Here is a 16,495-nt window from a genome sequence, read left to right as displayed (position 1 = left end):
TTCTAAGCATGCAGAGAGCAGACCCCCTGGAGCCCTCAGTCCAGTTTTGGAAGACCCAACATGAGAATGAGATGGAAATGTTGGAACGGGTCCCGAGAAGGGCATGAAGATGATCCGAGGGTTGGAGAACCTCTGCTATGAGGCCAGGCTGGGAGAGTTGGGGTTGTTCAGCCTGGAGAAAAGAAGGCTGCAGAGACACCTTATAGTGACATCCCTGTACCTGAAGGGGCTCCAGGAAAGCTGTGGAGGGACCTTTTCCAAGTGCCTGGAGTGACAGGATGAGGGGGAATGGCTTTAAATTGGAAGGGGGAAGATTCAGATGGGACATTAGGAAGAAATTCTTCCCATTGAGGGTGGTGAGGTCCCTTCCAATCTAAACAATTCTGTGATTCTGTTATTGTCCAGAGATCAGCTCATTTGAATATAATGAATTCTTTCATCCAGCTGTTTCTGGAGGATAACACACATACGGCATGTATGCAAGAGTTCAAAGTCGTTATTATTGGCAATGAAGAGGGGTTTTCTTGTTTTCCTTTGGCACATTCGCTGTTTCAAGCACGAGAAAGAAATGCAATTTGAACATCTGAAGACAGGAGTGCCACCTGGAAGCACATGTGCTTCTGTTTGGGAGCCTGGATTTTGTTTGAAGGGAATTGTTGATGTTTCGTTTTCTGAGCTGCAAAAACTCCTGCCTGGTTTCTGGAGCTCAGGCTGATGATCTCTGTCTCCTGGAGGCTTGTGGCTGCTTGTCCCAGCACATCTGGCCAGGTGTTGCCTGCTGCTGCATGAGTGCAAGATGCTACAGGCTTTGCTAGGTCACCCGATGCAGCACACAAGGCCACACATGCGTATGTTCATAGAATCATGGAATGGTTTAGGATGGAAGGGATCTTAAAGATCACCAAGTTCCACTTCTCCTGACAAGGGCAGGGACACCTCCCACTGGATCAGGTTGCTCCAAGCTCCATCCAACCTGGCTTTGAACACCTCCAGGGATGGGGCAGCCAGGATTTCTCTGGGCAACCTGGGTGAGGGCCTCCCCACCCTCACAGGAAAACGTTTCATCCTAAGGTCTCATCTCAACCTCCCCTCTTGCAGCTTCAAATCCTTCCCCCTCAACCTATCCCTGCAATCCCTCATCAAGAGCCTCTCCCCAGCTTTCCTCTTTCAGCACTGGAAGTTGCTCCATAGTCTCCCGGGAGCTTTCTCTTCTCCAGGCTGAACAACCCCAACTCTTTCAGCCTGTCCTTCTATGGGAGGTTCTCCAGCCCTTGAATCATCTTTGTGGCCTCCTCTGGACCTTCTCTAACAGCTCCATGTCCTTCGTGTGCTGAGGACTCCAGAACTGAACATCATTGTTGCCTACACAATCCTGAGACCATCCATGGGACATGTCTGGATAGACCTCACAGGCACTCACTCAGCCATCCCTCAAGAGTCCATCTCGTACACACCACCCAACACTGACAGAGTCCTTCCAACCTCGTTTTACAGCAATCTTTCCTCTTCAAGCGTAAGGAGTTGAAGAAGAGGAAAGTGATACAAAGCAAGGAGACTCCTAATTACAAACAAACATGGACAGGAAGGTGAGTTCTTAGGTGAGAAAGAGGGAAGATGAGACACTTCCTAATATCACTGTTTTCTCCCCTCTTGTGTCTCCGGTATCTGATTGTTTCTGAAGAAGATGGTCTTCTTGTTGTTCAACCACATTCACATCTTTGTTAAGAGCATAAAGATTGAACAATCCCTTTTAATTCCATACAATCCCTTTTAATTCCATACATTCCATTTCAGGACACTCATGATCTGAAATATCTTTGAGGCTTCTGGGCAAGAAGGTTGTAAGTTCATTCCCAAACTCAGACCACCTTCTGCACCATTTCCTTGATGTTTGTTCCTGAGAAGCTGAGAAGAAAGGAAAACTCCCCCATTAGAGCATGGAGACGAGGCAAGTAGGGCTCAGCTAAAGGCGTCTCTGCACATCTGCAGCGGCATCAGTTGAAGAGGAGGCAACTTCTACGCTTCAGGACATAACAACAAAAGGGTAATAGGGTTGGGAGCCCCGATTTCATATACATCTCCTCTCTCCTCCTCCACCTTCTCCTCCAGTTTTCCCTCCTACAGCCTTTCGTGAAGTTGCAGCTACTTTGCGCGCTGGCCAAGCGCCAAGCTGGGCAACTTCCACTAATTTACCGCTTCCATTCAATATGCAGATCTTGTCATTAATTACTTCGTCGCCTGTTTTAGCCGAACGAATTCAACAGGCGAGGAACCTCCTCGCCCCAGGACTGACTTACGTCCCTGAAGGCTGCAGGCTAATGAGGCTCCGGAGGAGAGGGAAGGCTGCCGGCACTTACATTGTCAGCTGAAGCTGAGCACCGAGAAAAATAAAAGAGGAAAATAAATAAATAAAAAAGAGCACCCAAAATCTGTATGACTGAAAGAGGCACGTTTAAATGCAAACTCTCCATATGTGCAAGAGTCTGTCAAGAAATGTACAGTTTCACTTTTAATTACTGTCACGGGAAAAAAATAACTAAGAAGGAAAGCAAAATAAAAAAAAAAAAAAGCGCTTTGAAACGCTCGAAAAGTACCAGTGAGAAAATTTAATTGCTTATCAGGTGTGAAGGGCTCTTGGTGGCTCCAAATCCAGGGCTAGAGACGCTGCTCCGACAGCTGTTGGCTGGGAGAAGCCTAGTAGCGGGTTTGCATTACAAGCTCTGGTCTTGTGGCCAGCAGGGAGAGGGAGGGATTCTGTCCCTCTGCTCCGCTCCGGTGAGACCCCACCTGGAGTCCTGTGTCCACTTGTGGAATCCCCAACAGAAGAAGGAGATGGAACTGTTGGAATGAGTCCAGAGGAGGCCACAGAGATGATGCAAGAGCTGGAGAACCTCTACTATGAGGCCAGGCTGAGAGACTTGGGGTTGTTCAGCCTGGAGAAGAGAAGGCTCCAAGGAGACCTTAGTGCAGCTTCCAGTGCTGAAAGGGGCTTTAGGAAAGATGGGGAGGGACTTTCTTCAAGGCCCTGGAGTGACAGGACAAGGGGGATTGGTTTTAAATTGAAAGGGGAAGATTTAGATGAGACATTCAGAAGAAACTCTTGATGATGAGGGTAGGGAGACCCTGGCCCAGGTTGCCCAGAGAAGCTGTGGCTGCCCCATCCCTGGAGGTGTCCAAGGCCAGGTTGGATGGGGCTTGGAGCAACCTGACCCAGCGGGAGGTGGAACTGGATGGACTTTGAGGTCCCTTCCAACTCAACCCATTCCATGGTTCTCTTAACATTCAACAAGATCTCAATCCCTTTCACAATGACCTAAACCCTACAGAATTATTTTGCACAGGCAGCACCACGTATTGACCAATAGGCAATAAAACTCTTCCTATATGATCTGCTGGAAGCCCTGCAGGGTGTTTAACTGCCCCCAAACACCAGGACGAGGAGGGTGGGGGCTTGGCGAGCGCTGGAGCCCCCTGGCTCAGCCAGAGCCCACCGCAGGCACATGAAGTCTCTCTTGAGGAAATCCCATCCCCCTATGCGAAATGCAAGACTCAAACTGTTTTTATGCTAGAGCAGGCTGCCAATTTTGTCACTAAATTTCACAGATCGATTGGCATAAATGTTACATTTTAATTTTAACATTTGAAACGTTTGGGTTTTTTTTTTTTTCTTCTCTAAATGACAAGAGGTTCCAGTTTATCCTTTAGAGCGAGTGAAATTGGGCTCATCTGACAGCTCTCGGCTCCTCTGACAGCTCTGGATTTGGGCCGATTTCATTGTCAATTTGATCGTTAACTCATTTTTGTTTAACCTTTTCTTTCAAAATGCCCCATACAAAGTTGCCACCGAACCCATGACAACAAATACTAACAGCCACCATGGTTTCTGCTTTTAGGTGTTTCTTTGCCTTTAGGAAAGGATCATTAAGCAAGGATCTTACCTTTAAGCAAGGATCTTCACCTTTAAATAGAATCATAGAGTCATAGAAACATAGAATCATAGAATGATTTGGGTTGGAAGGGACCTCAAAGCCCATCCAGTTCCACCTCCCACTGGGTCAGGTTGCTCCAAGCCCCATCCAACTTGAGCTTGAACACCTCCAGGGATGGAGCATCCACAGCTTCCCTGGGCAACCTGGACCTGGGCTTCACCACTCTCATCATGTAGAAATTCCTCCTTATGTCCACCCTAACTCTGCCCCTCTCCAGTTTATCCCCATTCCCCCTCATTCTATCACCACAAGTCTTTGTGAACAGCCCCTCCACAGGTTTCTTGTAGCCCCTTCAGGTACTGGAAGGTCACTATAAGGTCTCCTCTTCTCTTCTCCAGGCTGAACTCCAACTCTCTCAGCCTGTCCTTGTATGGGAGGTGCTCCAGCCCTTGGATCATCTTTGTAGCCTCCCCTGGACCCGTTCAGATAAGGATCGTTACCTTTAAGCAAGTCCTACACCATGGTCCACTGGGTTTAGGAAGATTAAATTCAGCAGATTTTGCTCTTTCAACCATTTAATCTACTAAACAGATCCAAGAGCCGGTGGCTAAGAGAACCAGCAACCTTCCAGCACCAACTTCAGGTGATATTGGGCAAAAGTCTGCACCTCAGTTTCCCCATTCATGAAAATAAGTTAATTAATTGTTTCCATTCCTGAAGCTTCAGCGTTAGGAAGACAGGCAGAACTCTCTCCCTTCTGGCTTTTGCTCTCAAGAGCACCCAAACGCTTACGAATCGCACAATAACAAGTACAAACGAAAAACACCCTTAATAACTTGACAGAAAGCACTCGTGGGTTTAATTAATCCGAACGAGAATACACGACACCGGTCTAGCTGTGCTGTAGTTCGTCACGTTCGGGAAGGACTTAAAAAAAACCCATGCGAATGAAATAAAATCCATAAAAGTGCCCGAAGATGAAATCTGAGAGTTGCAGGAGCTGCATTTGGAAGGCGATGAGCTCATCTTGGTCTTCTCTTTCCAGAAGGGAAGGATAAAGCTGGAGATGTTGCTGGGTGAATGGAATGAAATAGGTAAATAACCTTGAACACAGAGCTTGTAGGGCAGGATTTGCACAGGGAAGGTAATGGGCAGTGGGAAAATTGGGAACCATGAGTGAACCCAGCAAGACAGAACGTGGAGATATGTCCACGAGTGCCACAACACACATTTCTTGGTACTCGCAAACAAAGCCAAGTAAAAGTACTTACGATGGGGGTTCCAAAGGGAATGTAACCTATGGAAAAAACAGAGGTGAATGTATTTAAATACACAGGTTGGTGATGAAAAAATCACATCTAAGACATCTATCGGTTTAGGGTAGAAGCCACATCGGGCATGATGGGCTGAACTCACTTCCATCAGCTCCATCCCACCACGGGGATGCTAGTGGATCTTCACAGCCTCCACTTCATGCACCAAGCATCAACCAGAGGCACCTCCTGATTTTTACCCAGTCTTTATCCCATCCTCTATTTACTTTTCTTGGCTTGTGGTCTAAGAGTTTCCCACTTATAACCTCTAGACCCTTGGTCCACTGGGTTTACGAAGATTAAATTCAGCATTTTGCTCTTTCAACCATTTTCTCTAAGAAACGGCCTCAAGAGCTGGTGGTTAAGAGGACCAGCCACCTTCCAGCACCAACTTGGAGTGATTTGGGGCCAAACTCCATGCCTCAGTTTCCAGCAAAGCCAGTTTGTGCCAGTACCTGGCATTAGTGCTTCAGAGGGCATCGTCTTGTTGACAACTCACAGCAACAGAAGCGAAGGGTTGACAGCTCAGACCAGGAGCTGCTCGGTCCAGTCCAGAAGGAGCTGGATGCTGCTGCGGTGGCGTTAACTGAGATGACCTAGTGGCTTGCTGCCATGGAAAGGGGGAGATCCTGCCCCCCCACCCCCAACTTCCCAGGCTCAGTCACACAATCTGTTCCCTGCTTCGTGCCAACTCGGTTGCTCATCAGACCCTCCCACAACCTACCCTCCCTAGCCCAGGAGAAAGCTCTCCAGCATTCTGTGCCCCTTCCCCTCTTGCTGAGCCTGGTCCCACCAGGTTAGCAGCCCAAAGGTGCTCCTGAAGCCATCTAATAAGCTTCACAAGCCCATGGCAGCTGAGGAGCAGGAAGATGCCACCATTGGTGGAGCTTCCCTCTCTCACTGCCTGCTTTAGGAACCTCTCCGCTAGCATTTTTATACCAGGAGGGCTCATTTATTTCTAGGTCAGTAGAAAAAGGAGCAGGTTAGAAGCAACCTGAAGAAAACATATTTGCATCGTGGAGAAGAGCGGGACTATTTTAATCACAGGTGCAAGTTAAAGCTCTCTATATTAGAGAGAAGCCTTTACCCCAAATCTTGTTGAGTGCCACAAAAATCAAATGCTTCACATTTTCCCTCTGCTAAGTCTGCCAATTTTTGGTGCTAATTATAATTCATCTCTCTGACTTCCACGAGAAGGTCTCAGAGCATTTTCCCAACATTAAGCCTCATGGATCCAATTTTCAGCCGGAAAGGGGCAAAGACCAGAAAGGAAGAAAAACGCAAAAAAGAATACAGAACAAGGCAGCAAAGGAGTGAGTCCTGGCTTTTCTCCCCTCCACTTCACCCTCAAAATCATCTTGCTTCAAAGAACTGGAAAACAAAACCCACCAACTCTGTTATTACTCCACTGTGAAAACAGAATCACAGAATCGCTTGGTTGGAAAGACCTTTGAGATCATTGAGTCCAAGCATACCAGCCCACTGCTAAACCAGATCCCTGAGCACCTCATCTACCCAGCTTTTAAACAACCAGGGATGGGGAATCCACCACCTCCCTGGGCAGCCTCTGCCAGGGCCCGAGAACCCTTTCCATGAAGAAATGTTACCTGAGGTCTAATCTAAACCTGCCCTGGTGCAACTTGAGGCCATTTCCTCTTAACCTATCGCCTGGCACTGGGAAGAAAAGACCAACTCCCAGCTCTTTACAACCTCCTTTTCATCCTCCTTTTCCCCAGGCAAAGCAATCCCAGGTAACTCAGCCACCTCTCATAACCCTTGTCTACAGCTCCTTCCCCAGATTCGTTCTCCAGCCCCTCAAAGTCATTCTTCCTTCTTGCAGCGAGGGGCCCAAAACTGAACCCAGGATTTGAGGTGCGGCCTCACCAGAGCCAAGTCCAGGGGCACAATCCCTTCCCTGCTCCTGCTGACCACATTGTGTCTGATCCAGACCAAGACGCCACTGGCCTTCTTGGCCACCTGGGCCACTGCAGGCTCATGTTTAGCTGCTGTCCTTCTCCTCCAGGCACCTTTCCAGCCACTCTGCCCCAAGCCTGGAGCTGCACAGGGTTGTTGTGTCCCAAGTACAGGACCTGGAACTTGTCCTTGTTGAACCTCATCCCGTTGGTCTCAGCCCATGGATCCAGCCTGGCCAGATCTCTCTGCAGAGCCTCCCTGCCCTCAAGCAGTTCAACACTTCCATCCAGCTTAGTGTCATCTGTGAACTTACTAAGATGCATTCAAGGATCAAGGCTGCAGTTACATCCTCAAGAGAGCAGCTATTCAACCTCAGCAGAGGTTGCTGTGGAGTTGTCCATGGCAGAGGGACACCCCAAGATGGAAGGAGGAGGTAACGATGCAATCATTGAGCAGCCCAGTTAAGCCATGGACAAGGTCACCCTTCCTGGGCTCCCAGTGCCACAGATATTTGGTCCAACCACACATGGGAAACAGGCTTCATCCTATTTTTTCCTGGAGAGTAAAACCCTACGATGGTTGTTGGGCATCAAGCTTTGTTGATTAAAATGTCCATTATAGTGAGGGACACCTCAAAAATGCCAGAAAACCAAGGGAAATAAAATTATAGACTCGTTTGGTTGGAAAAGACCTTTGAGATCATCATGTCCAACACTACCTGTCCACTACTAAAGCAGAGCCCTGAGCTTGAGTCCATGTTAAAACATCTGAAGGAAAGGAAAATGTTAAGCCCTAGATCTCACATGGGCATTCAGGGTCCTAACTCTCCCTGACCACAAACAGATTTTGGATCTGAATGACTTTCTGGTCTTGATCTACATGTTGACAAGATGCAATTCAAAGCCAGGAGATAAAATACCACATTTTGTACAAATTCCCAGTAAAAAGAATGATTACTTGATCAGGACAAACCATACCTGACATTCGGAATGGCATGAAGATGGTCTCATTTGTATCAGGGTGGATGATGGCCTGAAAAACAATCAGCAAAGAAAGACATTGAAGGCACCTCAACAGCTGGCCAGGTGTTCAGTCTCTACAAACAGCACCTTCCACCAGGGAGCACCAGGAGGCCTCCTGCATCTCAGCACCTTCCTTGCTTCTGCAGCTCCACCCCAAGGCAGGTATTGCTTGGTAGCCTCCACAAAACCTCCTCCTCCTACTGCTTTTAATAATTTAAACAAAATAATTTAACTTTATTATTATTTTTATCATCATAGAATCATAGAATTGTTTGGGTTGGAAGGGACCTTAAAGATCATCTAGTTCCAACTCCATCATCATCATTATTCAAATATATAAAGTGTCTCCTTCTTGGTACTATAACGACCCTTAAGGCCACCCAGCTTAACCTCACACAGGGAAATGCAGGTTTAGGAGGAGAAAAGGGGAACCTGTTTTCTAGCTCTGCTTCAGAATCTGTCCAAGCTGGGGTCAAAACATGCAGGCATGGCATGGGGTCACCTAAATAAAAGTCCCTTGCACAATGCAGGATTCACCAAATAATTCAACCTTTACGTCTTTCCACAGCTTCTCAGCCAATGCTGGCGGCTGTGGGCAGCCCAGCCTGCATGGAAATCCTCGATCAACTGGACCAATAAAGAAATGACAACGCTCACTTGGCCCCTTTTCCCCATATTTTACAGGAGGTTGCACTGGGGTGAACTGGCTGGGGAGGAAAAATCCATCCCCAAGCGATCCGGGGCTGCAGAGGAGGAAGGTACGACACAGCGAGAAGCCTTCCCAAAGATCTGTCAAACTGTTTTCCAAAGACTAGAGATGAGAAATCTCTTGACTAGACAGGAAGGAGAAAATGAAGACATCAAAATATATAAATACAAAGCAAAAAAAGTCTCTTTGGTGGCAACAGTGTTCTCTGCATTTCTGTCTCTGTGGCAAGACAGAAGAGCGACTGGCAAAGCCGAAAAAGGAGAAGAGGGCAGCGTCACTGAGCAAAATGAAATATAAATGAAACAATGATGAAATATAAAAAGAAGAAAAAAACACATTACCTGCTTTATTTTCTGAGCTCCCCAAAGCTAGAAAAAGAAAAGAGAATACTGCATTTAAAACAAGCAGTGTAGTTTTATCCCAAACCCCAAATTGTCATGGTTTAGTGTTTGATAGGAATGGTTGGACTCGATGATCCGGTGGGTCTCTTCCAACCTGGTGATTCTACGATTCTATGATTTAGCTGCTGTAGTAAATAGAAGCGTAAAATGGTTTCAGTTGGAAAAGACCTTTCAGACCATCAAGTGCAACCATTGATCCAGTCCACTACTAGACCATGCCCCCAGCGGTGACATCTACCAGGCTTTTAAACACCTCTGGGATGGAGACTCCACCACCTCCCTGGGCAGCCTCTGCCAGGGCCTCAGAACCCTTTCTGTGAAGAAATTTTCCCTGATGCCCAATCTGAACCTGCCCTGGTGCAACTTGAGGCCATTCCCTCTCGTCCCATCACTTCTTACTTTGGGAGAAGAGACCAACCCCCACCTCACTCCAACCTCCTTTCAGGCAGTTGTAGACAGTGATGAGGTCTCCCCTCAGCCTTCTTTTCTCCAGGATAAACAACCCCAGGTCCCTCAGCCACCTCTCATAACCCTTGTTCTCCAGCCCCTTCCCCAGCTCCGTTCCCTTCCCCGGACGTGCTCCAGCCCCTCAATGTCCTTCTTAAAGGGACTGAAACCAGACTCAATTCCTGCATCCTTCCAGGATGTATTTAAAGACACTTCCCACAAAATCCGTGTCTTATTAAGAGCAGAGAGGCAGAGAAGATATTCTTTCTGATATTGAATAACAGCAGCCAGACTTCACGCTCTGCTTTACAAACCAAGAATTATCTCAGTATCTCTGCCACGTGTCGATCTCAAGGTAAATTTAGCACAGCCTCTCCTTGGACGAGCTCCCGGCGGAACTTGGGGCTTGCTGGGGAACAAAGGTGGAGCAAGGGAAATAAAATCATAGACCCGTTTGGTTGGACCTTTGAGATCATCGAGTCCAAGTGTACCTGACCACTACTAAACCAGATCCCTGAGTACCTCATCTACCCGGCTTTTAAACCCCTCCAGGAATGGGGACTCCACCACCTCCCTGGGCAGCCTCTGCCAGAGCCTGAGAACTCTTTCCTTGAATAAATGTCTCCCGATGTCCAATATGAACCTGTCATGGAAGTATCTCTTCAAATCAAACCTGAGTTGAGAATAAGGCAGCTACCAGTTTTCATTCTGCGAGTCTGTGATTCTAGATGCATAAACCCACATTTTCCCCCCTCCTTATTAAAGCCAGAGGACTTTCCTCAATTAATTATGCCCAGGGAGGTGGTTGAGTCACCTTCCCTGGAGGTGTTTAAGGCACGGGTGGATGAGGTGCTGAGGGATATGGTTTAGTGTTTGATGGGAACGGTTGGACTCAATGATCCGGTGGGTCTCTTCCAACCTGGTTGTTCTGTGATTCTGTAAAAGCAAATTGTAATGAGAAAGAAAATCCCCATTTTGATGTATATAATTTCAGAGAAGAACAAAAAATTAGGATGCGTGCGACATCACAAGAGCTCATTTGCCTTTCTATTAGTCACAGAATCATGAAATGGTTTAGGGTTGGAAGCCCCTCCAGTTCCAACCCCTTCCATGGGCAGGGACACCTCCCACTGGACCAGGCTGCTCCAAGCCCCATCCAACCTGGCTCTGAACACCTCCAGGGATGGGGCAGCCACGACTTCCTTGGGCAACCTGGGCCAGGGCCTCCCAACCTACACTGTGAAGAATTTCTCCCTAATGTCTAATCTAAATCTTTCCCCTTGCAATTTAAAGCCATCCCCCCTATCCTATCTCTCCAGGCCCTTTGAAAAAAGTCTCTCCCCAGCCTTCCTGAAGCCCCTTCAGACACTGGAAGCTGCTCTACGGTCTCCTCCTCCTCTTCTCCAGGCTGAACAACGCCAACTCTTTCTATTAAGAACTGTTCCACTCAGCTCAAATCTGATTTCAACCTCCAGACACCGATTTGTGCTACACCTCTACTGGATCACCTTCAGCGCTGTCTATTTTCATTCTTCATGCAGGTCCTCGGAGCTGCTAATGGCACCTTTTAACCTTCACTTAAAGAAGAAAAAACATAAGATTCAGCCGAGCCAGGAGACGGGCTGTTTCCTTGGCAAGGCGCTGTTGCCAATCTCTTAAACCACCCTCGTGGCTCTTTTACATCTTTCCAATTCATCAACATCCTCTCGAATCGAGGACGCCAGAAACCAGACAAATGATTCCAACAACGGTTGTCCCGGTGCCAAAGTAAGAGCAGGCTTAACCTGATGAGATCTGCTCTTGCTGTTGATAAATCCAAAGACGGCGATAGCTCTTTTTGCTTGGATTATCCACCGGAAAACCTACTCGTACACCATGTGTGAAATATAGGCATTTACACCTCAAATGTTATCAGTATTAGAGAATGGTTTGGTTCAAAAGACCTTTGAGATAATCAAGTCCAACCGTACCTGTCCACTACTAAACCAGAGCCCTGAGCACCTCATCTAACTGGTTTTTAAATCCCCCCAGGGATGGGGGCTCCACCACCTCCCTGGGCAGCCTATTATGGTATAAATCAAGCCCCATCCTGCCATTCCTCTTCACCCAAGGTGTAATGTCTTCCCTAAGTATAAATCCATCAAAATACTGTTGGAATATATTATGAATTGAATAAATTGCCCCACCAATACCAGCAACCTCAGTATTTCACTCCAAATCCAGTTCTCACTCCAGAATCAAAGCACCATGATAAACTCAATTGTGTGCGATGAGAATCGCCACAGAATCATAGACTCACTTGGTTAGAAAAGACCTTTGAAATCGAGTCCAACCCTACCTGTCCACTACTAAACCAGATCCCTGAGCACCTCATCTACCCAGCGGTTAAAAATCTCTGGGGATGGGGACTCCACCACCTCCCTGGGCAGCCTCTGCCAGGACCTGAGAACCCTTTCCATGGAGACATTATTCCTGATGTCTGATCTGAATCTGTCCTGGTGCAGCTTGAGGCCATTCCCTCTTGTCCTGTTGCCTGTCACTTGGGAGAAGAGACCAACCCCACCTCACTACAACCTGTTACTTGAACTCTTACATGTCCCATATCCACAGGGCTCTTGCCTAAGAGAAACTTCCCTTTTTAAGGAAAAGCATTAATTTTCATTTTACAGTTGAAGAACAGAGGCTCAGGGACATAAGGAGACAATCTTTGTGGTTGGTTGATAGGGACCAGGTACAGGGTCCAGGAAGAGAACAAGGGGAAATGGTTTTAAGCTGCAAGAGGGGAGATTGAGATGAGATCTTAGGAAGAAATGTTCTCCTGTGAGGGTGGGGAGGCACTGGCAGAGGTTGTCCAGAGCAGTGGTGGCTGCCCCATCCCTGCAGGTGTTCAAGGCCAGGTTGGATGGGGTTTGGAGAAGCCTGATCCAGTGGGAGGTGTCCCTGCCCCTGGTGGGAGCTGGAACTGGATGGGCTTTGAGGTCCCTTCCAACCCAAATCGTTCTATGACTCTGTGGTTCTAGGACATGTCTGCCCTCACCAAACTGAAAATCAAAAGGGTGGGAGGCTGCATGCCCCAACAGCTCCCAGGACTTTCGAAAACCTGCCCACTTATCAGTTGGAGGACTTCCATGAGGTGAAAATGGAAGTTCTCCAGCGGCAGGAGGGTACCCAAAGTGTTCCTATAGCCCTGTGGCTGCCTAGGTCTCGCCTATCTTAGATGTGAAATGAAAAAATAGGATTTTTCTCTCTGACTGTAAGCACCGAGACCAGCAAAAAGGAAGAGGGATCGTTTCTGAGCCAGCGCTATGGCTTTTTTGGTCATATTATCTAATTTCATTAATTGATCCCAATATTTATGCATTTTCCTGCTGCAGTGCAAATATTGTTAGAACATGTGATTTCATTACTTCTCAGAAAGAGACTTTACAAGATGCACCTGATGAGTCACCTAAAGATTCTGCCAGCTCATTTTCACTTTTTTTTTTTCATCCTCTAATTCAGTTTCTGTCTGCAGCATTTTCCCGTCGCTCCAGAACTCTGGTGGCTCTTGCCAGCTGGGGGGCTCGTTTCTGCGAGCAAGGCTCTCGTTTTGCTGGAGGTTTCATTAACGCCCTTTCTGGCCACCTTCGAGAAGCATCCAGATTTTGATCTCATTTACACGAGCGTGAATCTAAAGCGTCTTCACTGGAACACGTGGAACGATTCAAGATTGGTGCTTGCTTTATGGTAGATATCATAGAACCATAGACACATTTGGTTGGAAAAGAGCTTTGAGGTCAACGAGTCCAACCCTACCTGTCCACTACTAAACCACATCCCTGAGCACCTCATCTGCCTGGTTTTTAAACCCCTCCAGGGATGGGGACTCCACCACCTCCCTGGGCAGCCTCTGCCAGGGCCTCAGAAGCCTTTCTGTGTAGAAATCTTTCCTGATGTCCAACCTAAACCTGTCCTGGTGCAACTTGAGGTCATTTCTTCTCGTCTTACCACCTGTCACTTGGGAGAAGAGACCAACAACCACCTCACTACAACTTCCTTCCAGGGAGCTGTAGAGAGTAATAAGGTCTCCCTTCAGCACCCTTTTCTCCAGGCTAAACCCAGGTCTCCTCAGCCGCTCCTCATTAGACTTGTTCTCCAGACCCTTCCACAACTCTGTTTCCTTTCTCTGGACACGTTCCAGCATCTCAGCGTCATCTCCAGGCTGTGTCCACTGCAATCTTCTACCAGGACAGATCAGCCTCTGCTTCATGGAGATATCCTTCATGGTTGTGAAGGAATCGGCTCCAGGACTGTTCGCAAGTGCTCCCAGCACCAACATTTCAGAACACCAGACTCATGGATAAGATTTCCACTCATCCTGCCCAGCTTTCTGGTTTTTCCTACTGTTTTTTGGAGAAAAGATCCACTCACCACTTCGCTCACCACCTAGAGCAGACAGCTTTAAACCCATGAACTCAGATATGCAGAAACATACAGCCCCTCCATGGCAGGGGAGTGGGAACTGGAAGGTCTTTAAGGCCCCTTCCAACCCCAACCATTCTATGATTACATGCCTAGGATGTTTAAGGAAGGGTTATCAAAGACTGCCACAACCTAAAGACATTCAAAGCTGAGGCAAGGAGGTAGAGACTCGAACAACTCGTGGGGAACAGCTCTGATCTCTGGTTGACAGGACATTCATTAGTGTTCCTTATTTAGCAGCAAAATCACAGCTCAGAGATAGCTTTCAAAAATAGTATTTATTTAAAGAACACATCCAGTCAAAATCTATTAACCAACACCTGCCGCTCTGAAACAAACTCAGGAACCAGAGATTCTTCAGAGGTTACAGAATCATAGAATGGTTTGGGTCGGAAGGGACCTCAAAGTCCATCCAGTTCCAGCCCCCTGCCATGGGCAGGGACACCTCCCACTGCATCAGGTTGCTCCAAGCTCCATCCAACTGGCCTTGAACACCTCCAGGGATGGGGCAGCCACCACTTCTCTGGGAAACCTGGGCCAGGGCCTCTCCACCTTCACAGGAAAACTTTTCTTCCTCATATCCCGTCCCAATATCCCCTCTTTAGGCTTAAAACTGTCCCCCTAATCCTATCCCTGCAAGCCCTGATCAACAGCCCCTCCCCATTCTTCCCCCTTTCAGTATTGGAAGGTTGCTATACGGTCTCCCAGAGCCCTCTCTTCTCCAGGCCAAACAACTGCAACTTTCTCAACCTGTCCTCGTATGGAACGTGCTCCAGCCCTCAGATCATTTTGAGGTCCTCCTCTGGACTCACTAACAGATCCATGTCCTTCCTGTGTTGAGGACTAACCTCCCTCCTATTAAACGCAGTAAGTATTGAACCACAGAAACATTTAGTTGGAAAAGACCTTTGAGATCATTAAGTCCAACTGTACCTGTCCACTACTAAACCAGATCCCTGAGCACCTCTTCTACCTGGCTTTTAAACCCCTCCAGGGACAGGGACTCCACCACCTCCTGGGCAGCCTCTGCTAGGGCCTGAGAACCCTCTTGAGGTTTCATTGATTTCATGGTCCTGGACTCAAAGATGGAATTTGGTTTTTCCCTCTACACAAAGTTTCACCTTGATTAGCAAACCTAGGGTGGAGAGATGATTTCAGGCTGGTGAGACACTGGCACGGCTGTGGCTGTCCCATCCCTGGAGGTGTTCAAGGCCAGGTTGGATGAGCCTTGGAGCAACCTGATCCAGTGGGAGGTGTCCCTGCCCATAGTGAGGAGGTTGGAACTGGATGGGCTTTGAGGTCCCTTCCAACCCAAACCATTCTATGATTCGATGACAAACTGTGTTTACAAATGGGTCACCCTTATTTACAACCAACTTCAACGTCGCTAAAACAAGCAGCCAGCTCCACCCTAAGCGAGCACAGTCGGCAGCATCCAAACCACCTACTAAATCACTGAAGTTGGCCTTGGCTGCTTGAGGTCAGGAGAGCACCGAGAGATTCACACCACCTACTCCTTCCCGTTGCCAGCAACCACCTCCCTGCAGTCAATGGAGACACGGAGGCAGATCCGGTGTCGGGAATCTGTAATAGATGCTCTAACGCTTCCCTCCCTCGCTGTACGTGCCAACGGGATCCGAGTCCCTCGCACGACGCTGTAGTAGACACTGAAACAATCTTAAATCCATGTGTGCGTGCTGTCCATATGCCACGTTAGGAATAACTCTGCAGAGAAACCCCCTTCCTGATTAACTGCATGTTAAACACGCACAGAATCATAGAGTCATAGAATCCCTACGTTGGAAAAGACCTTTGAGATCATCAAGCCCAACACTACCTGTCCACTACTAAATCAGACCCCTGAGCACCTCATCTACCTGGCTTTTAAACCCCTCCAGGGATGGGGACTCCACCACCTCCCTGGGCAGCCTCTGCCAGGGCCTGAGAACCCTTTTGGTGAAGAAATTTTTCTAATGTCCAATCCGAACCTGCCCTGGTGCAACTTTAGGCCATTCCCTCTCGTCCTATCACCTATCACTTGGGTGAAGAGGGACAGGAATTTCAAAGAGCTCTTCCCCAGCTCCGTTCCCTTCTCTGGATGCGCTCCAACCCCTCAATGTCCTTCTTGGAGTGTGGGACCCAAAACCGAACCCAGGAGTCAAGCCACATCAACACTGAGCCTAGGGTCACAATCACCTCCCTGCTCCTGCTGGCCACGCCGTTTCTGATCCAAGCCAAGATGCCGTTGGCCTTCTTGGCCACCTGGGCCACTGCTGGCTCATGTTCAGCTGCTGTCAAC

The 16,495-nt window shown here is 48.0% G+C and overlaps 1 protein-coding gene across 2 annotated transcripts in view; it reads right to left on the bottom strand.

Annotated features, from left to right (window-relative positions):
* SFXN5 (sideroflexin 5) overlaps positions 1 to 16,495 on the bottom strand; it is a 115,454-nt gene that overhangs the window by 62,381 nt on the left and 36,578 nt on the right. For both annotated transcript variants that reach the window (XM_069856658.1, XM_069856659.1), the window contains exons 4-6: positions 9,229 to 9,255; positions 8,134 to 8,188; positions 5,201 to 5,226 (exon numbers count right to left, since the gene is read on the bottom strand). In XM_069856658.1, coding sequence (XP_069712759.1) covers positions 5,201 to 5,226; positions 8,134 to 8,188; positions 9,229 to 9,255 — 108 coding nt within the window. The remainder of the gene's footprint in view (positions 1 to 5,200; positions 5,227 to 8,133; positions 8,189 to 9,228; positions 9,256 to 16,495) is intronic.

This window comes from Phaenicophaeus curvirostris, chromosome 4 (assembly GCF_032191515.1).
Source record: "Phaenicophaeus curvirostris isolate KB17595 chromosome 4, BPBGC_Pcur_1.0, whole genome shotgun sequence".
In the NCBI taxonomy this organism is placed as follows: Eukaryota; Metazoa; Chordata; class Aves; order Cuculiformes; family Cuculidae; genus Phaenicophaeus; species Phaenicophaeus curvirostris.
Note: the sequence above shows the minus strand (reverse complement) of the source record. Positions and strands in the feature narration are given on the sequence as shown.